This window comes from Hetaerina americana, unplaced genomic scaffold (genome assembly GCF_022747635.1).
Source record: "Hetaerina americana unplaced genomic scaffold, ioHetAmer1.1.p SCAF_2, whole genome shotgun sequence".
NCBI classification, from domain to species: domain Eukaryota; kingdom Metazoa; phylum Arthropoda; class Insecta; order Odonata; family Calopterygidae; genus Hetaerina; species Hetaerina americana.
In genome coordinates this window covers 43,065,762-43,092,845 of record NW_027286763.1, presented here as the reverse complement: position 1 = coordinate 43,092,845, position 27,084 = coordinate 43,065,762, and the positions used below count along the sequence as shown (strand labels likewise).

Sequence of the window (27,084 nt, the reverse complement as noted above, 5' to 3'; positions counted from 1 at the left end):
AAAGCTAAAAGTTTGTGAAATTTTAAGCAATGATTTCTTGACAAACGACGTCTTCCTTGCACATAACATTTTTATTTATTTTATATTTCAATGAAAAATATTTGAAAATCCACCTTAGACGAAACAAATGAATTTTCACTGATAAATTGGTCACTTTAACAATTTTTTTTCTGAACCAATGCGTTAGCGAATATGAAGTAATGTTTGTTAAAAATACCTACTACATACAGGAAGGGCAGACTTCACTTTGGAGACATTGGTAATTGTATGTTCTCTTGCAGTATTTTGCAAATATTAAGTTATTGAGATACTCGATTAACCGACTGCTCATGAAAATCGAGGCTTCCCTGTATTTCTCCCTAAGTAATTGATTAGGCTAGAATATTAACAGGAAAAGCTGTATCTGATACCACAATGAGTCCATCACTACCAGATGGATGTATTAGAATAATTAATCACTACCACATGAATGAAAAGGAATGACACACAAAGAAGTGGCTCAGAGGAGTTGGAAAAAAAGTCACTCCGTAACACGAAAAAGGAGATATGGTTGTCTAGCCAACAGTGGGACGTCTCCGGTGAAAGGAGAGGGCGAGCAGACGTCATAGGGCGAACGATTCACGTAAATACACGGGATCCGAAATTTGAGGGGCGAACGATAGAGAAAAAAAAGGTGAAATTTCGATGAGTGCTAAACGTCGTCGACTTAAAGGGCTTTACGTGCCAAGGGAAGCTGAACGAAATCAACCTTCACATTCGATGCGGTTCATATTTATAGACACACGCAGTGATTCATAGTTTGCTCTTAAATTTAGGATCAAACCGAGAATATCTCCACCTCCTGCCTCTATTTTTTGTCCTCTCGCATCGCCCCGAGCGTGGCGGATAGGGCAAGGGGGGAACTGGGGGTTTGGAGGGTGGAAGCGAACCTTGAAATGCACGATGACACACCCCTCTCGCATCAGTCCGCGAGCCGCACTCGCCACCCCCAGATAAGGACAATGCGCACACATCCGCGGGGCGGTCTGCGCACTAGTGATCTATTCGTTTCTGTTCCACAGCAAGGCGATCGGTAGGGATCGGTGAAAGGGAGGCGTGTGAAGTATGACCCCCGCCGTCTCATCAGAAATACTTTGGACATACGAGCAGAGCGCTAAATTATAAGTTTTATCAAATAAAGTGGCAGCGATTTCGTTAAGTTCAACACAAATTCTAGCTCATTTGCCAACACCTGGATTCTTTAGTTTATTCCGTCAACAAAACTGGGATTCCTACTTTACAATGTCTTTGGCAAGTGGAAAGTTTGGAAATTTAAAGGAATTGTAGTGTTTGTAATATTATTTGGCTTCGCCTCTCTGCGGGAATATCCACATTCCCGCTAATGTGATTTCTGACTTCACCACTTTTCACTCTAAGACGACCACTTGGTGCTTATCACTTCACTAATTTCATTTATAATCGACAATTTTTTCGCAAACCAACTGTATATATGAATTTCATAGAATTTTTATGCCCACAGATAATACACCGAGCTTGCAAAGAGTAGCTATGAATGAGAGTGCAGGGGAAATAAACAGACGGCGATGTTAAATATTCGTGATGCAGGAGAGTGCAATGTAGCCCATCTGTCTTAGCATAGCTGGCTTAATAGCTGAGGAAATTGATAGCGAAAATAATAAGGAAGGAAAGTCATATAGGAACCCATAATTTTATGCTGTCTATCATAAAACATTAGAGCGAATATTATATTTCAAAATAGGTCAGCGGATGTTCTTTCGCACTGAGCTTGACCAAGAGAAATCTGAAGGAATTAATCGATCTCAGTCACGTTGATGTGAAACATTACGGAAAGCAGCAGAGAAACCGACTTTCTGAAGCTTGCCCTTCGAATATTTGGTCATAAAAAAGTTGTATTAGACTTTGGAAAGGAAATAAGACCCAAAGACATCTGTGTGTTGCATGGGCTCCAATTTATGCGCCAAACTTTGTCGATACAGGACGATACACTTAAGAAGAAATGCAAAGTCGAAGTTTTTATCCAAAGTTCAACTTCCTTTTTGATCTTCTATCTTTATCTCCACGTTCCTGTCATATGACACAAGAGCAGTAGAACGTGAAGTTCGAAGTCTCAAACGGACGTTTAAATTGTGTACTAAAGCGACAATGAGCTTGATTACTCATTTCAATTGAACAAAACCATTTCATAAGTTACTATCTAGTTTGCACACCATTGCAATGACACACAAATAATAAGATATGGTACAGGTATATTTCAGAATAAACAAAAGGAAGGAATTTGAGCTGCTTCAAGTAGTATTCAATGATGAAGGATCATAATATTGATGTATTCCGTAGAATTATAAAAACTAATTAATACATTTTTACGAATTTAATGAATTAAAAGGAAAAGAACATTTTATTCTCGCGTAAAAAAATATTTTCTTTCAGACCTTGAATTAATTTTGGGGACAGTAAAAGATTAAGAAGAAAAATATTGGTTGTAACATGGGATAATAGAGAGGGGTATTTATAAAGATAGAAATGACAAAAAAAATGAGAGAATATGAGAGGAAAAGTGGCAGTCATAAGTTTAAATTTAAAATAAAAGGAAAAGGCATAGAAATAATTAAAAATGCCAAAATAGAACTTGGGTATTCCGCATATAATATAGAATAACAAAGTTTTATTATTTTGACATTATTCATCATGGAGCAATTCCACAAAGTTACGCCTGAAAGGATCAATCAGAAAATAATAAAACCTGATCAATCTTATCTTATTATTTAAGATATAGTGTAAACTTATGCCACATAGGTTTTATTATTATTAGAATTACCCCATCACGCCAAATGACACTCTTAATCCACAAACATACATTTATGAAGGGGAAAATAATGCCTCGATTTTCCATCAATCATTGTGGTCCAGAATGGCAAGTACTCGTAAATCAGTTTGTAGTTTCGGATATTCTTTCCGAGACCGCTATCGAGTTGCAAAGCAAGTATTTTTGTATCAGCCATTCTCACCACCTACGTTTTTCCAATATTTCACACGTTTTATTTTTTGTGGTAAGAGCGAATCATTCCGTTTTGACAAACCAATTTTGTTTTTACGAAATTGTTTCGTCTGAATATGCACAGTTAACGAGAACGGCAATGAACATTTCAGCACATACAGGTATTTTATTAAACAAATGGCTTGATTTACTAGAGCCATGGTAATGATGAATTAGTATATTATTTACAAACCACAGAGTCCCAGTGGAGGAGGGAGATTAGCAGTAATGTAAATGCAGTGTTGAGGAAGAGTGATGGAAATGAAATGCATGGACTCAGTGACTTGTGAAAAAATTCACCTCAGAAGAGAGAAGTTCTAGGAAGACCCCCGCAAGGACGAATTGCAAGAAAAAGTATCGAATAGGAAATTTAAAGGAAGGAAGAAACTAACGGAGGAGACGGCAGCCGAAAGAGCCGATGTAGTTAACTCCTAGGATTGAAGACCGACGTGGAATGTGACGTTACATAACTCCCGTAAGTAGCAGCTGAAAGAAAAGGCGATTCGGAAGAAAATAACTAGTCCCCGGGTAGCGACGGGGAAACGGGTGTTTCCCAAGCCCCTCCTGGTGCAGAATCCTGCGGGGCGACGGGGAGAGTTGGTGGAGGTCGTTCCCTCCTACACCCTTTACACCCTCCCCCCTCATACTCCAACAACCAGCCCTACGCGTCACGGAAGTCGGCCGGCATCGGCGGAAGGAGGCAGATGATGGCAGGGAGGTTGGGGCGGAGGACGGGGGCAGCGGGGGAAGGAGGAGGACGTGTCTGCGGGGAAGAGAGAGGGTGGGAGACTGCAGAGAGCGCGGTGGAAGATGTCGCGGAACCACCGCCGTCGGAGCCGACCCCCGCACGCCTGCTCCCGTTCCACAGGGGGTGCACACGCCCCTCTTGCTGCAGCGGGAAAAGGGGGGGGGTGCAGAGAGAGAAGGAGGGAACCCCGGGCTGAAAATCGAAGGCAGTGCCGTGTCTGGCCGTCGCCCCACCGGGGGGAGGGAAGGATAGCGGGCGGGAGGAGAGGAAAGGAGGGGTTCGGGGGAGGAAAGGGGAAGTTTTTAGGGGTCCTCGGGAGCGACGACGACGAACGAGAGTCGAGTGAGGGGGTGGTTGGGGGTTGTGGGAAGGGGGGGGGGGGAGCGAGAGAGATGTGATGAGAGTCGTACGAGAGAGTAGGCCGATGCCCGCGACGAACGACGTAGCGAGGAAACAAAAGAGGGATCGGTGTGCGGGGGATGGAGAAATGCCTGAGGAGCCAACAAGGAGGGAGTGGTGGGGGGAGAGGCGGTATTCGACGGATGACTGCTTGCTGACGGCAGGCACGGTTTGTCTCTTGTAATGGAGCATTCCAGTTTTCAGCCGTTGGGAGGGGGTTTAAAAAAAAATAAATTTAAAAACGAACGGAACCTCTCAAGGGAACAGCGTAACAAAGCAATAGTCTCTCTCGTAGGTCAACCCTACCACGACAAAAAATATTCCTCGGCACAGTGAAGCGGAGATTGAGGTTGGATAATGACTGCTGTTATTAATCGGACGTTAAGAACCTCCGGAACGTAATTACGACTTCAGAGAGAAAAAACTGCAATACACCAACTCTAATAGAATACGCGATTTTCTCTCCAAGTTTTCATCCTCTTCTTTATATTTGAAGATGTTTTTCTTTCGAGTGAACCTCTTGTGGAGCACCCCCTGCATCAAGACGATGCACTCACCCGCAAAACTCCTCGTAAGAGAGGTCACAGAGAGACTCCTTCGGTAGTCGCTAATGACGTCCGAAACTAGAGGAGAATTCGCTCTGTACTCTAAAATTAACAGTGGTAGGGGAAAAATACGTGATACATCCGCCGTGAAATTACCTGAGTGCACTGAATTCATGTCCCTTCGCTTTAAAGCTGGAACGGGAAGTACACTGGTGGTTCCGTCACGCTCCAGATACCCAAAATTAACTCCGGTGACGAATAAATGATGAGTGCAATCGTTTCGGCCGCATGAATATACATGGACGCACCTGATTCGAGAATCTCAGAAAGTATAGGAGAGCGGGCGTGGGAAATCGGTGCATCGATCACCACAAGGAGTGCTCCTTCCGTCCGAAAGCAGCAATGCCCGGCCTCGGCGCGAATGATCTCCATGACGCCAAGCTCAAAGGAGAGCGGCGAGTACGTATGCGGCTCAGCCAAGGGAATTCAATCGCTCAGCATCCTGTCGCGCAATCCGAGGACGGGTCTGGATGCTCTGATGATCGGCTAATTTACCCTAATGATGTTGACATATCATCCCCTGCCATTCGTCCTCGTAATGGCATGCAGCGTAAGACTCAGACCGAGTTTAAGTGTGATATCTAGAGAATCGTCGTGAACCCACATTACATACGCGGAATGGACTACCAGTATAACACAGAAGAGAGACACCTACCAGTGACAGATTCAAATCCTCCTTCTTCTCTCGAACGATTATAAATTAGACATTACCACTCCCACATTTTTATTTTTAAAAGCGAAATTTCAAAGATTCACTCGAAGAAGGGAAAATATTCCCAGTTTGTTTGTTTCGATGAAACGATTTTTTTAAATAAAATGAAATAAAAGAATATATATATATATATATATATATATATATATATATATATATATATATATATATATATACACACACGCATGTATTCATATTAATGAGCAAGTGTATATCTATACATAAAAGAGCAGGTGTCCTAACATACCCGGTCACACGCTCTTCCAGTGTCTTGCGGGTTGTCATGTAGGTATGTACTTTCAATGGGAGGGAAGATCTACTCCCTGCCCGATTGGCAACAGAGACCTAAATCCGTTTTCTTAAGGGCATCTGAATCAAATTAATCCTTGATGATTGCGACTCAACGACATGAAACACCACCTGCACGGAATTCAGGGAACATGGATAATTTCGTCCGGCTATGAATGCCCAGTCACACCGACGTGAACCTCAGGAGAGAGAGGAGAGGTTTCCACTCGTGCGTACACAATTAACAGCTATACAACGGGTTTAACACATATCAGGTTATTCCTTGCAGGGCTCCCGTGAGTATCTTGGGAAGAGAGGGACGCTAAAAAAGGACTTGCGGGAACTCAAATTCGTTAATATAAACGTGTACAGCCAGAGGAAAATGACGTAATTTCGAGCCATTTGTAATAAACAAAAGCTCTCGGAGGGGCTCTTTAAATAATGAGACGAGGATCTCACGTCTAGTACCTCACGACTATTAAATACATAGTCGTGTGCCAGAGATATACTGTCGTAAGAATTAACAAAGCTCCTCCCAAATAGGCTCAAATCTTGTGCGGGAAACCCATTTCTCGCAAGAGTTTACATTAATTAGACCGTCAAATCTTCATGATAGTTTTTTTCTCCGCTATGAGATATTTCGGTATGAATTTTATTCTGCACGTGCTTTAATTGTTTCCTTTGATGTATCAGGCATATATAATAATGCATTTTGATACCCAAGTGTGAAAGATCGTGACCTCTTTAATAAGTTTACCGAGGTAACTTTTAGAAAAGTGCAATCATTAGAGTTTAAGGCTGACGCAGACAGAATGGTTCTTTCACCTCATTAAATTCGTAGGAGATGAGTGACTCGTTAATGCGATTGACATGATATCCGTTCGCTATAAGAAAACAGTTTTCCCTCACGCTATTCAATACCAGGACGATAGAACACGTAATTTACGGCACATCGATCAATAATTTCTCTATTAGCTGATGACATAACATTCCCTACCATCCCCCACCGTTGTGGTGGTTTGCAGGCATGATGTAGAAGCAAGTATATTTCAGGATTAAGGGGCTATATATAGATGGAACAATTTCGGTGAGTAAAAGTCATTCGCCTTGACCGGGATTGGAACCCGGATGCCTCCATGTCCGGCCGAGTGATTTAGCCAGTTAAGCTATCGAGGCGCCTTCTTAAACTTTGAAATTTTGGTAGTTTCAAAGGAACAAGATGTTGCGACGAAATACCGTACATAAAATGTCACAGGCATTAGTAGACTTCAGTAGCCTAAAAAAACCCCAAAATTTCAGAGTATAAGAGGACGCCTCGATAGTTTAACTGGCTAAAGGACTCGGCCGGACATCGAGGGATCCTGGTTCGAGAATCCCGGTCAAGGCGAATGATTTTTACACTGAAATTGTTGCATTAAAATGCATATTAGCGGATGACTACATAAAAAGTTACTGTTGCATCATCTCTCGTAGTTTCTTGGCTGTATATATGTTGAGAAAGAGAAGAAAATGCCGAGATCATAACATTTTCGGAGCCTTTATGAGCCAATTAGCTTCCAGATGTTTAAAATCAAAACACTCATTATGATATGCAATTCAAAATAAATTTAGTCTAGGCAGGATTGCGATAAAACGTACTACAACATCTCGAATGATCCTCATTAAAGTCTCAGCAAGGGTGGAATCATGAATATGCCAATAATATTCCGCAATCAATTAAAGTAATAAAAATTGTAAACTTAAAATGAACATACTTACGTTCGCAAAACAAACGAAAATGAGAAAGCCAAGACCGTAAACTTGATTAATTAAACAAACCTAGCGCCAATTAAGGTTACAGTCTTGGCTTTTTTCGTTTTCCATAATAACAATTGTTTCCTTTTAGCAGTAACCACTTAAATTTTCACCAAATTTTTTATGTTACCTGATATAACTTGATTATGTGCGGATGATCTAGCTGCTTCATTATGTCCACCTCACGATACACCTTCTGCAGGTTGACGGCATCTAGCTGCGATTTATCGATGATTTTTATCGCCACCTGTGGAAGAGGGATAAGAGTTGGTGAGCAGGAGAGAAAACGTGATGCTGCACTTCACGGTGCAACAGGGAGCACGAAAAAATGTTCACTCTGAACATGTTTTAAAGGAACTCAGAAGGTGAAAAAAGTTTCCATTCTAAGCTTATTTTTATAGAAAATAGCTATTTAGTCAAAACCGTAGATTTTAGCATTTAACAGAATCGGATAGATAGCATGGGGAGGGTAAACTTTTTCCAGGTAATGCGAAAGTGAAATTTTTATGTTGAATCATTGCAGACTGAGCTGCTATGTCAAATAAAACATTTGTTTCGCACGGAAAACTAAAAATAATATAACTATAAATCAAAATATCAAAGGTAAACCTAAAATACCGTCCTGAATTGTATTCAGGGCCATGTTATATTTCAGGGGACCGTCAAGACGGTCCGCTCCCCTTGTCCTCTAATTACATTACACCGTATTAAAATTGATAAAAACCAGGTTTCCGTACCGGATGCTAATAAGTTTTTCTAATTTACTTTCCAACTCAGAAATGACAGACTTGTCAACAGATGTTTCCATTGCGCAAGTCACTTATGGACTGCGCCACATCAAACGACGCCTTAAAATGAACTTTTCATCACTTAAAAGTTTCTCCCGAGGAACCTTCCCCTCGTCCCTGGAGGTACACCTCACACACAATCTCAGAGGGGTCGGGTACCCTTTGCCAAAGAATCCTTCGCCATGCTTGTACGGAGGAAGATGAATCACATACGCTAACGTCCGAGAATACGAACGGCCGAGGTAGATAAATTAAATGCGGGCACGAGACGTAGCGCTCTTTTGTACGGTAGGTCACTAGGATTGCAACGCTCACTTCACCCAGAAACTTCCTGGATTTCGCGACTTAATACGAAAATTTTGCTTACATCCTATGACTTCAGATAATAACCCTTAGGACAACAATGCATTGGCATATCATTGTTCCTCGAGAATAAGAATCACAGCGGAAATCCACCATTGTGTTTCATTGCGGACAATTGCATCAGCTTGAAAGTCATTTCTGCGTTGCGAAAGTAACCCAAATTTATTCGGACGAGGTCATCGCGGGTGCTGGGATGATTTCAAAGGAAAAAAAAGGGAGGAGGGCTCGAGAAGAGGATGGGAGAAATCTTAGGGGGCAGTGAAGCGCACATGACTTTCGGCACGTCTCGGTGAAGTTCAGCGTGCAATTAATGCCAGCCAGCTCCGTTAGGGACGTGAGGTGGATGGGGGGGGGGGAAATCTTCGTCGAGCTAGGTGGAATTGAACTGACGTAATTTCCTGGAAGTCAGGGCGCGGAGGAGGGTACTGAATAGGTGCAGCGCCCCCACCCCCACCCCCCAGAGAAATCTTCCCCCACAATATCTCCTCCGCGAGCGAGAACCGAGATTACGACGGAATGATGCAGGAAGGAAGACGAAACGTTGGAGAGATGCGCATGTGTGTCGTGAACAAATATCCCACTCCGTTGACCAGGAGGTTCGAACGCGCGAGAAACGAGCCCGCGCTACGTGAGACCGGGCTCGCACCCCAATGCGAACGACCGCCGACTTCCAGACGTTTCGAATATTCGAGAGACTTTTCCTCTGTAGAAGTTAGTTAATTTTCACGAGACTGCGAGCATGATTTTACAAGGAAAAAAACCTCGTCGCCATATAAATTTTGCGGTCAAGAGCGTATGATTTCTCGTGCAATCAATGCGAAATTGGTGGCGCACTTTTGCGCGCGCCGAAAGTATTTTTGGAAAGGAAGAAAAATATTTTTGCTTGTGTCAGCCTTATTATTAAAACTGCCGAATAAAAATGAATTCTTCGAGGTCGGATGAAACTATTAAAATTCAAAGATATTTCCCCATTCCCTCGCAAACTGGCGCAAGGCATGTTCCAATTCTTTCATGAGATTCTGTTTGCCAGCACAAATCATTTAGTCTGATAACGCAATCAGGCGAAAATTAGCTGGCCATAAATTAATCATTAAAATCGAATCAATTCATCGATTGCTACGCTGGAACAGCTCCCGCTCTGAGGTTAAGAGAGTATTTGTCAAATAATGATTATTTACAATTATTGCTAATTATAAACGTCCCTGGCAACCAAACAAAACTGATTGAAACTTTTTTGGCTTACTGATCTGCTATATTTTACAATTGAAAAATGTAAATACAGATTTATTACAGTATTAGGGACAGTCAAATGAAAGCCGAACACTCGATAAAACAGCCACACTGCGCGCACCATCAAGGATGCGCCAATGACTTGTCACTATGCAGCTCTTCTACCACAGCAATGACAGTATCGATGCGTAAGAAATTAGGTTCTAGCTTTTAGCGGACTGTTCTATGGCGGGTGCTCCATTTTCATTTGACTGCCCCTAGGGTAATGATACATGTAGCGGTTAAGGTTGAACGAAATCAAATGGCTCGTTGATTTGTGGTTTTTTCAGAATACTTAATCTTCAATGGCAGCTTAATAACCTTTCGGAAGCCTAGCTTCGGATTTTACATGGATGGAAAAATGATTTAATATATCAAATTAAAACGCGCAAAATGATTACGCAAATATTAGTCATATTGTTCGACCAACGGTGTCGGAAAATACGAAAGATTTTTGATTTCGAATCCCACGGAGCATGGGCAGTTTTTTTTTTAAGGTACACCCTTTCCAAGAACTTTTCGTTGACAGGTTTAAATGGTTGCTAAAAGATTCTTTTAAGATTCTCTGATAGAGTGTTATTATTTTTCAATTTTAACTAGCTTGGACACAAGTTTCATTTCATTGCTTTCATTGACATATTTTCTTATCGGAACCCTCCTTGTTTCTATTACAATGAAGACTGGACTGTGATAGATATAACTCTTATGCGTCCATATGCGGCAAGATAAATGTATTCAATTCTACTTGCTGCAATGCACTGTATTTGATAAGACGAGGTGATTACGACGAAAAATTAATTTTTCTGTGGCAGCGAAAAAAAATCTTAACCCGTGTCTGTCATTCTTGTGAAAATTTTGAAATCTGAAAGTATGCAAGAATAACTGCATACTATATATATGTATATATATATATATATATATATATATATATATATATATATAGTAAATTAGACAGCAACAAACAATATAGAAACACAAAAAAAGATCACTCAAACGTTATTTCTTGATCATTTCGACGGAATTCTGCTCCGTCTTCATCGGAAGAGAGAGAAGTAATGACCTTATTTACTGGCACATCCGTGTTTGGTCGACGAAATCATCTATACATATATATATATATATATAAAGTATATATATACTTTTTTATGGTTTACATATTTTTTATATACATGTATATATGTATGTGTATATATATATATATATATATACTCATATATACAGAAACAGATATAAGGTAAAGGGATAGGAACACACATAAAGGACGAACACAATAGAGGTGGGGAAGGCGGAATCGAACGGATCACAAGAGTAAAAATAATATATATATATATATATATATATATATATATATATATATATATATATATATATATATATATATATATATATAGCGGCTACGCCTCGTGATCTTTAAGTGAGCTTTACAGTCGTACTCGCGAGTCCAGGGAGATCCCACTGTTAGGTTTACGTGTGGCCATGAGCTTAGATGTACTCCCTGAACTACTAAATGCCACGGGTCCAACTTGACTGGGTCAGCATAGATCTGTGATGCTTGTGGTCATCTGAAGTTCAACCTGCTTTCAAGACTCCAGGTCACACCATTGGACGACCAAAACTTAATTGTCAAATGTTTATGTTTATTCACATTAATGATTACACCTTATAAACTGATATAATCTGAAAGATACTCCCTGAGAGTTGAATATCCTTTGTGATAAAGGAGAGATTTTTTCATTACAGATTACCTCACCCTTTATGAGGGAAAGAAATCACAGCGTGACGTGAGCAGCGCACGTGGCCGCACTTTCTTGACTGATTACTCTTATACGCATCATTTTATGAGAGAGGGATTAATGTGGAGATCACCGTCTTCCAGTAATCCCTCGACGTTCAAAGAATTCCGTAGCAAGAGCTTAGTACAAATCCCTCAATCTCCCATTCCGACAAAGCACTGCGATTACGCCAGAGTATCACGAGTGTGAGGGAAGAGCGAGATGGAAAGAGAGAGGGAGAGTGAAAAATTAACTGCCAACAGTTACGCCCCATCGCGGGAGAGAGACACCTTAAAAACCCCCGAGTAAATTTTTGATGTCTTTCTTTTGCCCACAGTGTGATATCACGTCACGGCAACCAGATATCGATAACTCCTGACGTCACGAACGTTCTCGAAAATATATTTGATACAGGCGAGACTGGGTAAGTAGGAGAAGGGGGAGGGTGTAAGGGGGGGGTGTCCTGGGGAGGGTGGGATGGAGGAGGAGGAGGGATGGTAGCGGGAAAGAGGGTGGGGGAGGGGTGGAGCAAGAGCAGAGCCCTCTCTCTTCCTTCCAATCTTGGCGTGACCAAAACTCTTCTCCCCTTCGTCGTCGTCTCCCTGCTTCCCCTATCTGTCTCCTTCCCCCACCCTCCCTCCGCCACCCCCGTGCCTACCCCATCCCCCAACTTTCAACCCTCCGTCCCCCCAACTACCGTGCACGAGATGGTCTCGTGTTCAAGTATGGATTTGTTTGAGGTGGTGGAGGGATGGATGAAAAGGGAGGGGGTTCTGTCCACTTGCGTCACTGCCTTTATACCCCCCTCCTCTCGCCTCCCACCCACCCAAACCCCTCCTCACCCCCTCCCCTAGGACACCCAGCAAACCTTAGTCCCATCCCCCACCCCTACCGATTCCTCCAACCCCCTTCCCGCACTTAGCCACCCACGCGAGGCTCACCCCCGAGCTTGAGGCACAACCCTCAATTTGTTCTCCTCTCTCCACACACCCCTAACACTCCCGTCCTTATCGCCCCCACCTTAAACCGAACCATATACACACACACGTACTGCTCCTTATGCGTGCGTGCGTGTGCGTGGCGCGTCTGTGTGCGCGCAAAGGGAGATAATCGCGATGGGCACGAAGGGATCGGGTTCCGCGTGCGATCGCGTCCCGGATCGACGAGAGTGCGGCTGGTGGGGAGAAGAGATTAAGAGGAGAGTAGAGGATAGGAAATGGGATGGAAAATGAGGGACAGGAGGAGGGGGAGGGGAGAGGAGAGGATGATGAAAAAGTGAGTGAAAGACGCGTGTGCGTACCCCCTCTCTTCTCCCCTCTCCCGCCCTCCGTTTCTCGACGACGTGATTTCGGTCGCATCGATGTTGTGCGCGCGGGGGCAGTGGGATATCAGTGCTGGGGCGGGGGCGGACGGGCACGGGGACGGGCGGGAAGTGTGGGGGGGGGGGGGGTTGAGGGGTGCTCCCCGGTAGAGAGGAGGAACGGGGACAACCATGCTAACGGTGGATGGGGATGTTGGGATTCCCCCGAGCGTCTCCCGATGGTGGGGGTCACTGGCTCACCCAAAATAATTCCATTTGCCCACCCTGTGACGCAACCGGCCGGACTGGGAATTACGAACCCGGGAGTACACGCCATGGGTGGATTGAACGGGGGAGGGGCGGTAATTACCCACCCACCCTCCGCTGGGTTCCTGAACGCTCATCCTAAATTACCCTTTAAATCTTGCCCATCGGGTTGATGCCGCTGAATTTATAACGTGGGAGCATGTATTTGAGTTGCACTCTGTACCGAGGGCTCCTTGCCAAAAGAGTATATCCTCCAAAATAAAACTATTAACGCATTGAGTCGAATTACGACATGTACCCGATTAAAACTAAAAATCTGAAGAAAAAACTTTCGAAATATAAGACTCGAAAAACATTGATATTTTTAACCACAAAGCGTATCCATTATTAGTAGGCCGGGTATAGAAATATTTCTTAAGATTTCTCCAGAAATGGTTACGTTGCGACTTTATGCTTTATGTTCAGAAGATGCAGATGGATTATTGGTGTAAGAGTACACTGTATGTACTCATTTGTGAGAATTCATTAATTAATGGCAGAGGACAGAGATAAAGAAGTACTAAAAAAAGAAAGCGCGGAGTCAGAAGTTAATTTCTGACGTGTAAAATACTTTGATGTCAATAAAATAAATCGGATCTCACTGGCATAAATCAAATAGAAAATGCAAGCGTTGCCTGTCTCAAGCAATGTGAATTCATTGTAGGGAAATGTCCACGAGAACTGAAGGAAACATTATTCTTTGTCAATTACAACTCACACCCAACATGTCTCAGGAATTTGAGATACGCGAAAAAAACATTGATTTTTTAGAATGGAATAAAGCAGAGAAAGTCAGCCGTCACAAAGTGATTACGTAATGCGGGAAGGGAGTCTTTAGGGACTCGAAGATTCATCTCTCCCATTACACTCATTACAAATGTATCAGGCGAGTGATTACACTTTCGACATGGAGGAAATAATCAAATCCGTACATTACAATGGCATGTCGGACAATAATGACCAAATCAGTGAGATGAATTGTCGAGGAGTTACGCGAAAGGATCCGTTTTCCACTCGTAATTGCAAAACAGATAGCAGGGACCATTATTTCGACATCAGCTATATTTGAAGGTTTAGTGAACCGCAATGTATATGGAAGAATTTAGAGAAGAAAATAGCAAAGGAAATATTTCAACGGACTCACGCCTAGGACTGTTCCCATCGCTTTGCACACACCATCCTCTCCCTTCTCATTACTGCCGCCACAACACCCTCTGTCCCAAGCCCTTACGGGAGATTGTGTGGATGCAAATATACGAGGAAGGTAAAGGTTTTTCTTTTCCCCAAGAACCCTTGTCGCCTGTCTTTCCCGCCTTCTCGCTTATTTAATCGCCGTGTTTTCTGGTCAACCTATATACCGGATCCGTGCCTGCTGGAGAGAGTTCGGTGAATTCGGGGTTTTCTGGGGTGAGCGCTGGGAAAAATATCGTTCCAGGATTCTTCCAGAATTTCCGCGATGGTGGGCCACAAGAAAAAAAATCATCACGCGCGATAAATTCGTAAATGGCAAAAAGAAACCGTGAGAGATATAAATTCTCTTCTATTGAAATTTTTAAGGATATGTAACGAATGATATCACATTGCACCATAAAACTGATAAAGGTTCAAAATATCACTTTCTCGAGACACCTATACATTCCTCTGCATCTACCAAGTATCCCACAGATCCGCACCGAGGGCGTGTGGAGGGAGGTGTTGGGGCATAAGGCAATATGCCCATTAGTACATAATTGCATTTTAATACACAACCACACATTTATATGTATATATATATATATATATATATATATATATATATATATATATATATATATATATAAATGGGTCGCGGTAGTCCAGGGGGTAGAGCGTTGGACTGCTGACCGGAGGGTCCCGGGTTCGATTCCCGGGCAAGGCACTCTGGGCACCTGCAGCTCCACCCAAGCTATGTAATTTTTCGGGTACCAAATCTTCCTGGGAAACCATAACCAGCACAGGGAAAGGAACTGGCCCCTTTACCCTGATGTGTGAATTTCACACGCCGTCGGGCTTAGTACTGGGTGAACTACCAACTCCTACTAAACCGACCTTCGGGTTGATTACTGTGTTTATGGTTTACGGTATATCTTCACATACTATTATTAAGTAATCTACCGGTTAAGGTAGGTTTTGGATGGATAAAACTACGAAGTAATTATGTTGTGACTCCTAACAAAACACAATCCAGCAACTTATTCTATATAAGTCCCCCTTCATCTATGTGTACTTCCTTCCTCGCTTAATCCCGTCCAACATTCCTATCAAGTTCCTGCCATTTCCTCGTTTGCCCAACATTCTCCCCCTGTACGTATTATAGTCTTCAACATCCCACTGCCGATCAATGCGCCCTTCATCTATTTGTCATGCTTCCTTAGGATTTCTCCCAACAAATCTCTCCCCAACCTCAGCAACCTATCCAGGTCTGCTGAGGTTCTCCATTGAGCTAGGAATTCAGATGTTTCGGGAGAAGCATAAGTTGAGTATAGGCAACCTCCTCAAGGTTGTTATAATTTCTAATTAATGTGGGAGTCAATTACAGAGGTGTTTGTACGATGCATACAGGAAGTATTTTTTTTTTAAGGTAATCTACCGGTTAAGGTAGGTTTTTGGATGGACACAACTACCAAACAAATATTTTATTACTCCTAACAAAACACAAAATCCATCATCCTACTCTACATCAGGTCCCTCTTCATCTCTGAGTACTTTCTTCCTCCCTTCATCCCGTCCAACATCCCTATCCTGTTCCTTCCCTTTCCTCTTTTGCCCAACATTCTACCCTCTATCACAGTCTTCAACATCCCACTGCCGGTCAATACCCCCTTCATCCACTTTTCCTGCCTCCACAGGATTTCTCCCAACAAACCCCTCTCTTCTCCCACCATACCAAGTACTTCCTCATTTGTTTTCTTCTCTGTCCATTTCACCTTCTCCATTCTTCTCCACACCCACATTTCAAAAGCCTCCAGTCTACGTCTATCCTCCTGCTTCAATGACCACGTTTCCGCACCGTACATAGCTACGCTCCATATCAAAGTTTTTACGAGTCTTTTCTTAACATCCTTACTCAAAGTCCCCGTCATCAACTCCCTCCTCCTTGTGAAAGCCTCTTTGCCTAGCGCAATTCTTCTCCTTACGTCCCTACTACTTTGACCGTGTTGGTCCAAAACACTACCGAGATACGTAAACTGCTCTACCTGCTCTAGTTTTTGCCCTCCTATTTTAATGTTAAGCTTGGCCTTTTTCTTTCTAGAAAATCGCATAACCTTTGTTTTCTTAATTTTGATTCTCATCCCATACCTGTCGCACTGAATTTCCAATTCACTCAGCAATGCTTGCAGCCCCTTGGCTGACTGACAAACTAAAGCTTGGTCATCAGCAAACCTAACTGATTTTACGAATTCCCCGCCCACTTTCATTCCTACCTCTAGTTCTTCCCATGCCTCTTTGATCATTTCCTCTGCATACAGGTTGAACAGCAACGGTGATAATGGGCAACCCTGCCTTACACCCCTTCCTAACACTGCCCATCCTGACTCCCCGTTTCTCACCCGCACCTGAGCAGTCTGAGACATGTACAGGTTGCGGATTAGCCTCCTTTCCCTCCAATCTATTCCTATTTTCTGCAGAATACTCATTAGTTTTTCCCAATTCACCCCACCAAACGCTTTTTCGAAATCTACGAAACAGGCAAATACCTCCTGGTTGTGTTCTATATTCCTCTCGATTAATAATCTCATTACTGCAATGGCATCACGCGTACCTCTCCCCTTCCTAAACCCAAACTGATCATCCCCTAAGTAATCATTTGCCCTACTCTCTATCCTTTTGTTTATGATCCTGAGAACAACTTTAGCTGCGTGGGATATCAAACTAATTGTCCTATAGTCCTCACATGACGTGGCCTTTACCTTTTTCGGAATAGGAACTAAAACTGATCTCACAAAGTCTTCCAGCCAGATTCCCTCCTCATAAATACTACGGATCAGCCCATATAGCCTCTTCCTCCCACATTTTCCTAAGCATTTTAAAAGTTCCACGGGAATGTTATCTACCCCCACGGCCTTATTTAGTTTCATCTCCCTTAGTGTCCTTTCTATCTCATGGTCTAGTATGCCTGGACCTAAGCTGTCCTCCTCTACGTCATTTTCTTTTTCAATGTCTAACTTTGTTGGTCTGAGTTCTTTACCATACAGTTCTTCTATGTACTCCTTCCATCTCTCTTGGATCTTTCCTACGTCAACTATTACCTTACCCGCCTTATCTCTAACTGTTAGCATAGCTCTTCCTTTCTTACTTCCCGATAACGATTTAACTTTGCTGTACAGCGCACCGATTTCACCCTTCCTCTGCAGACTTTCCATATCCTCGCACTGCGTCTTCCACCATGCTTCTTTTGCTTTATTCGTTGCCCGCCTCAATTTATTGTTCAATTCTTTGTACTTCATTTTGCCTAATTCTGTATTTATATTCTTCCATTTTCTCCGCTCATCCATCTTTGTAATCATCTCATCCGTGATCCATGGTTTCCTAGTCCTTTTAGCGTTAACGGTTCCAATAATGTCTTTTGCGGCTGTAGACAACCCCTTCTTGATCATTTCCCATTTTTCTTCGATAGTACTAAGCCCTTTACCATCCTCCATGATTTTCTCTACCGCCTGTTTGTATTCCTTCCTTTTCAACCCATTTAACGCTTCTACATTCCATTTTCTAACTCGCCGCCCCTGCCTTATCTTTTTGAAACGTACGCTCCGGGGAAGCTGTGGGAATTTATCACACTATTCCTAAACCTGTGTCTAACCAGGATATAATCTAGCTGATATCTTCCTGAGTCACCTGGCATTTTCATGTATACCTGCGTCTTTTGTGGTGTCTAAACCAAGTGTTGGTGATGACTAACCCCTGTCTTCTGCAGAACTCAACTGCTTTCTCCCCGCGGTCATTCCTCGTGCCTAAACCGTAGTCCCCCACCTCATCACCATCTCTTCCTTCGCCTACCGTCGCATTCCAATCCCCCATCACTATCAAATGTTTCCCTGCAGGAACACACGCGATCATGTCCTCTAACTGATCGTATATCCTATCGACCTCTTCTTCCTTATGGTTGCTCGGTGGCATGTATACCTGAATAATAACTAAGTTCGTCGGTTCTGCTTTTATCTCCACTAGTAGTATTCTATCCGTTACCTGCTCTATGTTGACTACGCTTCTCCCTACCTCTTCATTTAATACAATGGCAACCCCTCGTTGGCTCTCGTCCCCGCCGCTGTATATTATTCTATACTTATCACTCCAGTAATCCCTACTATCTTTCCATCTCACCTCGCATAGACCTAAAATATCTATATTTCCCCTTTCCATCTCTCGCTTAACATTCTCCAATTTTCCTGTCCTCATCATTGTCCTAACATTCCACGTTCCTATTCTAACTAATTTCGTCTTCTTCTCCTGCGTCTTCGGTCCTGCTGCTGCTGGTTTTCCCTTGCAAGGGTTTCGTGGGATGACGACCGCGGAAGCCTTGCCTCCCCCGCTGCCGGGCACGACACACGGCTGATTGGGCCGAGCCCCGTGGTTGCCAGGACTCAAAATATCTCTATTGTCCATCATATTTTTCTAGGGAATGATAATTGAGGTGGTTTCCCGTTGCCTTCCTCAATAGTGTTTTTAACGTGACACCATCACTTACTGGCTGCCCCACTGGGGTCAGACGCCATTGCAGCCGCCTCACTGAGGAACAGACGCTGCGTGGACTACCTTTCGTCTGGCTCCTAACCTTCGACCTATCTGGCATGGGTGACCCTACCAGGAGCAATAATTATTACTCCCGCCAGCACAGCTCTAGGGGTCATCGGAACGCACAAGCCCTTCCACCACGTCAAGGTTGTAGTCCGGGGAGGGGACAGGAAGTATTATGCAATCCTAAATAATTAGATTGATTGAGGAGATACGCAGATCGAGAAATTTTGGCGCATGAGCAATTATTATAGGTTATGAGGGAACTCATTTTCATCTCGATCACTCTCGACGTGATAACCGAAAACGCCCGGCGGAATAGATTGTCGGAAGTAATGAACAGAATCCCACTGCATGACCGCCTGACTGAATCCTCTCGACTACCCCGACACGATTTCGGCACCGAAGCTCCTCATCGTGACGTAAAACCATCGCTCCAAACATTGCAGAAGCACGAGGGTTGTGACGAAACAGGACAACCAATGACGGCCGTACTTTTCTCTCCGCAAAATATCGGCCAGTCGATAAGGGGAAATGAAAACAAAAAAAAATTCAAATTTCCGCTAAAATGGGCACGAGACGTGACGTAGACGTAGGAAACGAAGCGATTCAATTCATGACATCCACGACCAGGTTTCGTTTATCGTTGGAAACACGGAATGGACGAAAATTAGCATAAGGTAGAGATGTAATCAAAATCGCCAGCGCCATATAAGCGTGCTAGGTTTCGAGTCCGAGTATCGTTCAATCGTCACGGTTACGCAAGGGTCCACTCTACCGGCGGTTTGACTCAAAAGAGCATTATAATCCGCTCAGTTGCCTAAGGATACCAATGAGAAGATACCGACGCTGGTGCTCGGACGATAAGTGTGCCGAACGGTGCAATACGAAGTAGGTAATGCTGTCGGGTTCTAACACACCGTAACTCATCTTTCCGAACTGAGAGGGATGGGGATGAGGGATGAGAGCACTCTTATAACGGGAAAATTGAGAATAATAATTAAGAACTCGATTGAAAATTCACCTTTTACAAAAGCAAAATATTAAAATGAAAACTATTGAATGTACATATTTAGCCAGCCACAATCGGAGTAATAAATACCAATTCTACCGAAATTCGCTATACGCATTGGTGAATATGTGAGCCTGATATGACTAAATTCTATTTTCAATGGAGTTAAGTCACGGAAAATAGTCTTCAGTATAATTTTGGCTCCTGTGTATGGGATTATATCCATCTTAAAAATTATTTTGATTCGATTCAGCGACCAGGGTTTTAATGAATAAGGTCATGATTTTCATTAAGACGTAGCCACGATTCCTAAACATTCCTCCGAAGATTACATCCCCTACGCACAAAAATTTGATACTCTAAAAAACCATAAGATATATCGACCTGGTTGTCAGTCTGATGGTCTCTCTCGCCGATGATCTCGAAGATCTGGGGTCAAATTCCCAGCTAAGGAAAGTCAAATGAATAATGGTGTCAAAGGCAATCCATCCGAATCAGTAAACGGTTTAACTTCACGTACGACCTCTTTGATCGGATTTTAAATCTAATGAACACTACTTCACAAACTGTTGTTAGTCAAGCCTTCCCATTACATAAACAAACATTCACCTGGAAGACGAATCATAATTTAAGCGCAGATATCAGGCAAAAACAATGAAAGCCATAATATTTTAGGACTGGAATATTTTATAAAAACTTAGTTAAGCTTTAGTCGAAATTCGAATAGAAAAGAGTCATCAAACTAAAAATAACCAATCGCGGAAAGCATTCAATGTGAAAAATAAACCGGATCTTTCGACTTGCATATATATATATATATATATATATATATATATATATATATATATATATATATATATATATAAACCATAAACACAGTAATCAACCCGAAGTTCGGTTTGGTTGGTGATAATAGAGTTCACCCAGTACTAAACCCAACGGCGTGTGATATTCACACATCAGGGTAGGAGGGCCAGTTCCTTTCCCTGTGCCGGTTATGGCTTCCCAGGAATATCTGGTTGCCGAAAAATTACATACTTGGGTGGAGCTGCAATCGTCCTATAAATGTTAGAATTCCTAATCATTGTTATTCTACAGTAATAAACAACAAGGGAAACTGCAATTTGAAAACATTAGATGCACTCGGACGAGAATGCGGATATTATTCTCATCGTCTCGTTCCTTGCATTAAGTATTCCTTCGTGAAAACACATTGCGTTCGCTTATCTTGGTCCACGTGACGAAAAATCGAGAGCTGTAACATTGACTTCGGACCCGTCACTTACCTCGGGAGACAGTCAGCCATCGCAAAATCTATTTGTGTAGCCGACCATCGGTCGAGTAGTTTTTTTGTCTTGTGACTACCCCGGTGACCCAAGTCGACCTCTTGCACAGATGCCATGGCACTCAGAGAGGCACTCACGCATCCAACGGCTCAAAGCTCACTCCTTTACTTGCTCATTTCCTTGAGGACGGTTGCTCTCAGCTGATGGGGGGCTCTTTTATTCATATCGCTTATCTTTTGTTCAGCATCAGCCCGGGTGACCACAAAGAGGATAGTAACAAGGTATAGCAAAATAATTCTATTTATAATTTTAATTAATTTATTTAGAGGAGAGTAGCCATCAAATTAGGTTAAAAAATAAAGTTTAAATTATGCATTCAGGTAAGTATTACTATACGATGAAATCGTCCACAATGGATAAATAACTTCGAGTAATAACTTAAAATGTATACTCTGTTAATTTTATTTTAAAAAAATGTGCCACAATATGCTAAAAAAAGGGGAAAGGTAAATAAAATATGTTTTTCGAAATTGAAGCAATTTTATTCCATTCATTCTGTGTGTCGCAAATAGTGCTCTCTGATATGCCGTAGAATTGGACCTTTATGAATTGGGCAAGTAGAAATATATGATCTTGTATTTAATGATGTAAGAATTATTCAAATTTACTCATCGTCTCTCTGCAAAGTAATGCTCATTGCTTGTTTTTGTACTCATCGCAAACTGAAATGGAGACGAGATGTTGTCAAACGGATCGCGGTGTGAATGGTGTCGGAATCGGGATGCTCGAAAAACACATTAACATGAATGAATTCGTGAGAGGGCTCCGATTATGAATTCCAAAACATTTGATGGGCTGGAAGGGAAATATTAAAGACTCGAGCTTCGCTAATTTAAACTATTACCGATCCCGCTACTTTTGACCACTCGCGGGCTTAAACACTCTTGCTTCAAACCGAAGACTCGAGATTAGCCATACACGGAGACATAACTCGCAAAAAGCAATTATCAGCGACTCATTTCTCTCGGATAAATAATAGCCTCCAACCACGACCCTCCAATTAAAACTCAGGCACGAATAAATTAAAACTATGTGCTTAAGAAAAACAAACCGGAGGCTGGTCACCAGGGCGACCGCTGTCCAGGCACCGACGGCAATTGGCGAGGGGGCGCTAATGAGGTGCGACCCGCCGGGAGGATGAGCGAAAGCGGGCGATTCTCAATTTAATCACCATGAAGGGAAACGTTATGACGCCGCGGCGGACATTTAGCGACACGAAAACTCAAAAAACAAATTCAAGTCGCATTTACTTGGGCTAACAAATTAATTAGTTCCTGCACGTCCGTCGAGAGAAAAACGACTGCGCTGCGCCCCGCTGAGCACTTTCCACTCGTGGAATTTATAGATAATTATATTCTTAAGGCGTTTCAATTGACGATCCGAGTGAAAGAACCACGCATGCCAATGTTAGAAACATTGAGGGCACCTCATTTGATGTAAATTTCTGCGTGTCTTTAAGGAGTGAAGAGAGATGGAAATCCATATTTGGCAAGATACTTACATGATCGGAACTACAGCATGAACCGTCTGAAAATACGCTAGAGCAAGAATTACAGGGAAAGATGAGACGACATTTTCACAAACACCCGCGAATATTTTAGCGATAAAACATTTAAAATAAAATACTTATACATACAATCCTATTACATTGGTAAAATGGACATAGACTTCGAAAGGAAAGTGAAACCGTTGAGAGATATAACGGTCACAGCTAAAGAAACCGACTCGATTGCATAATGGTTTTAAGGAGAAGCGTTATTCCGAGCTGGCTAAACTCACCTTGAATACTCGTAGAGTGTTTAGGGATCCTTCGCAGAAAAACTTAATTACGGATTCAAAGAGGAGACAAAGAAAAGCTGCTCGCTTCGTGAAGAATCGATATAGAAAGAATACACGTAGACAGTGTCACTTCGTAACTGGAAGGCCTTGAATGAGGGATATTGGAGAACATTGAGATACCAGGAGCGACTTCAACTTATTGAAATCACTAATCACTCGACTTTATCGCCGACGTAACAGGAAGAATACCCTTGACAGCTCTGCATTACGCTGGTGGGCGAGACCCCGAGTATTAATTAATTGTAAATGTTTTGTTTCAGGATCATAGCCGTAGACCCATGCCTCATTACCAATGATGACCTTTTTTAGTAAACCTGGGTCATCACTTGTGGCTTGGAGTTAAGTCCCCTGCAAATGCAGCACGAAATTCTTGACGTTGACAAGATATAAGAGAATTTGACTTGGCAGCTGATGACCATTCCGAGAAAGGACTTCACCGATTGTTTTGAAAAGTGAAAGAGTTACTAGGGATAAGTGAGTGAGGCCCCAAAGTGAGTACTTCGAAGGGGGCTGAGGTCTCATTGTTCTCGGCAGGCTATTTTTCTCAAAATATTGTAAGGCTGGATCCTTTCCAAACAGTCATCGTAAGTATTCACCATTTATCAAGCGGGGCTTTGGGTACTCTATTAATGAGAATTCTATTCTTCCCACACAGTAGTATGCATATGCGATGACTAAAAGTTATTTTCTGGTCAAATTCATATTCGAACGGTTAATGACATTATACAAACCTAATGTAATTAAATCCACAATCAATCACGCTATCCCCATAAGTTAACGCTTAACTCCCGAACTGCATCCCTTTTAACGGATTGTGTCCAAACGTTTCCCACCAAACGCTCTTCGGGTGACTTGACTTTCGGGTGATTGTATATTTATATGGCAGATCAAAACGATCGGGTGGTCGTTTTTTTCCCTTGGACTCCGTCGTGGAAGTCTTTGAGGAGTTGATAATGAAAGTGATATCATAATGGACTTTAATGAGTGATATTCGATAAAAAAGCTTTCTCCAGATAATTCAATGGAGTACCACAGCGGTAACTTCTATGTACTTCCTCCAGTAATCACGGTGAGCTTATGTAATTTTTTTTCTCATCAAGATTTGCTTTTATGAAATTTGCGCAAATTAAAATGAAATCAGGAGTTGGATGTAAGTTGGATATACGTACCTGAAACTTGAACAGCAGTCTAGTGAGAGATGAGGCTCAATAAAAGAAAACCTTTACAGATACTACGATACTTTGGAATTTTCTAGGGAAATACTAAACGAACCCAGGTATTAATTCTGCAAAGATACCGGAATGCATATGCATATGTTGTATATGTATATATATATATATATATATATATATATATATATATATATATATAAACATAAACACAGAGTATATATACTGTGTTTATATATATATATATATATATATATATATACTGTGTTATATAGAGTATATATACTGTGTTTATATATATATATATATACATATACATACATACACACACACATATAATCATAAACACAGTAATCAACCCGAAGGTCGGTTTGGTGGGTGATGGTGGAGTTCACCCAGTAGTAAGCCCGACGGCGTGTGAAATTCACACATCAGGGTAGGGGGGGCAGCTCCTTTCCCTGTGCCGGTTATGGTTTCCCAAGACCTGGTACCCGAAAAATCACATAGCTTGGGCGGAGCAGGCGCCCAGAGACTTTCCCGGGAATCGAACCCGGGCCCTTCAGTCAGCAGTCCAACGATCTACCCCTGGACTATCGCGATCCATATTTTCTAAGCTATCGATGACAAGTATATACTACAACATACGTAATGACCTCCCTTGTATCAGCAGTGCCATGGATATGAGTGTGTATAGCGAGAGAAAGGAAAGAGTTGAATTTGTCATTGGTGAAGTCCGTTACCCATACTTTAACCTGGTTTACTATGGTCTAATCTGCCCATAATATGAGGGGCCATAATAATTTTCTCGATCTCAACACAGCCTGGTGTCCTCAACTCAATCCCGGAAAATGGTTAAATGAAGAGATGGAAGACATCAGTGAAGATAAATGAAAATTCATTGCATACTCGAGCGGCAAACTCACTCGTAAATTAACTAAATTCTCGGCAGAGGAATCGTCATCGCATATCAGAAGATCGGGTGGGTCAGATGGTTTCTGCGCCGGCTTTCTAATCCTAAGATCTGGAGTTCCAACCTTGCTTCGATCTCGCCGGCTACGCCCAAAGAGCAAAAAGGAAATAAAACAATTTGATAGGAAATTGGAAGGTAAATATCCAACCATGATACACTCGAAGAGAGAGGTTAAAGTTTTAGTCCTGAATAAAGAAATGCCCAAGGGCTTTGAGTTGGCGACGATGCTGAATGGCATATTTAAGAAGCAGGGAGAACCAGTAATGTAGAGCGAGGCCAAGACCCAGGTGAGCGTAGGTATTCAAATTGCTCATCACCGTGACAGTAAAGGAAAGGGTGACATCCATGGTCAATACAATTTTATTTATTCTGACGCCATCATTTATTGACAGCGTTGGTGACCATCATCACGTTAAAGTTCAAGCCAACAGTCTCAGCCTCTAACGCGAAGGTTAATTTGATTGGCGGGGATTACCTCGTGCGAAGCCCTAGTTTTACGTTAAGTTCAAAGCTACACAAAACCATATTCAGCTCGTTCCATGGCATACTTACCACTGCTTTCGTTTGATACGACGCAATATTGTACTGTTCGAAAGGTGTTATATAAGTTGCATTTAAAAGTAGATGCCCATCAAATATACTCATTACTATTTCAATAAATGACCACAGTCATCGACCAGAAAATTGGCCCGAGAGGCGAGGGTAGAGTCCGCTTAGTAGGTGCGACTCACAATGGCATGGGTAATTCAAAGATTTGGGTACAGCGGAGAGGCGGCCACATCGCTGTAGTTGTCGTGGAAATATTTGGCATCCAGAAAAACACATCCGGGGTTCAACAGGCGGTATTTAGAGACACCACCCGAAACCGGCTAGAACGCGCTACCAATGAGCTTCCAGATAGTCACTCTTAATGAGTCGATAGGGAATTAGAAAATCAGTAAAGCTTTTCTAATTACTCAAGAGACGATTTCAGAAGGTTTAGCCTGATGTCATCGAATGTATGAATCGATATTTCTCAGTGACTGATTCAACAGAACAGCGACGAAGGCGGTCGTGATAAGTTTTTTTCCCGACAATCCTTGGTGGAAACCAGAACTCATTTAGATATTACCAATGAATTATTTTCCTTGGACACAACCAATCGCTGCCAACAATAATGCTAAGGTTATGAAGGGAATTATATCGAACGGATATTGGACCCTAACCTGGAACCTATTGGGCCAGTAATACACAACCTCATACAATACAATTTTATATATATACACATATAATATGTAAATACAACAGAAATCAACCCGAAGGTCGGTTTAGTAGGTGATGATAGACACCACCCAGTACTAAGCCCTATACGGCGTGTGAAAATTCACAAATCAGGGTAGGGGGGCCAGTTCCTTTCCCTGTACCGGTTATGGTTTCCCAGGAAGACCTTGTACCCGAAAAATCACTTTAGCTTGGGTGGAGCTGCAGGTGCCCAGAGTGCCTTGCCCGGGAATCGAACCGGGGACCCTCTGGTCAGCAGTCCAATGCTCTACCCACTGGACTACTGCGACCCACTATTTGTGTATATATATATATATATATATATATATACATATATT

The 27,084-nt window shown here is 42.4% G+C and overlaps 1 protein-coding gene across 1 annotated transcript in view; it reads right to left on the bottom strand.

The window, feature by feature from the left end:
* The window catches only part of Sik2 (Salt-inducible kinase 2), a 171,225-nt gene that overhangs the window by 106,247 nt on the left and 37,894 nt on the right, over positions 1-27,084 (bottom strand). Inside the window, exon 2 of the mRNA XM_071585893.1 lies at positions 7,732-7,848. Coding sequence (XP_071441994.1) covers positions 7,732-7,848 — 117 coding nt within the window. The remainder of the gene's footprint in view (positions 1-7,731; positions 7,849-27,084) is intronic.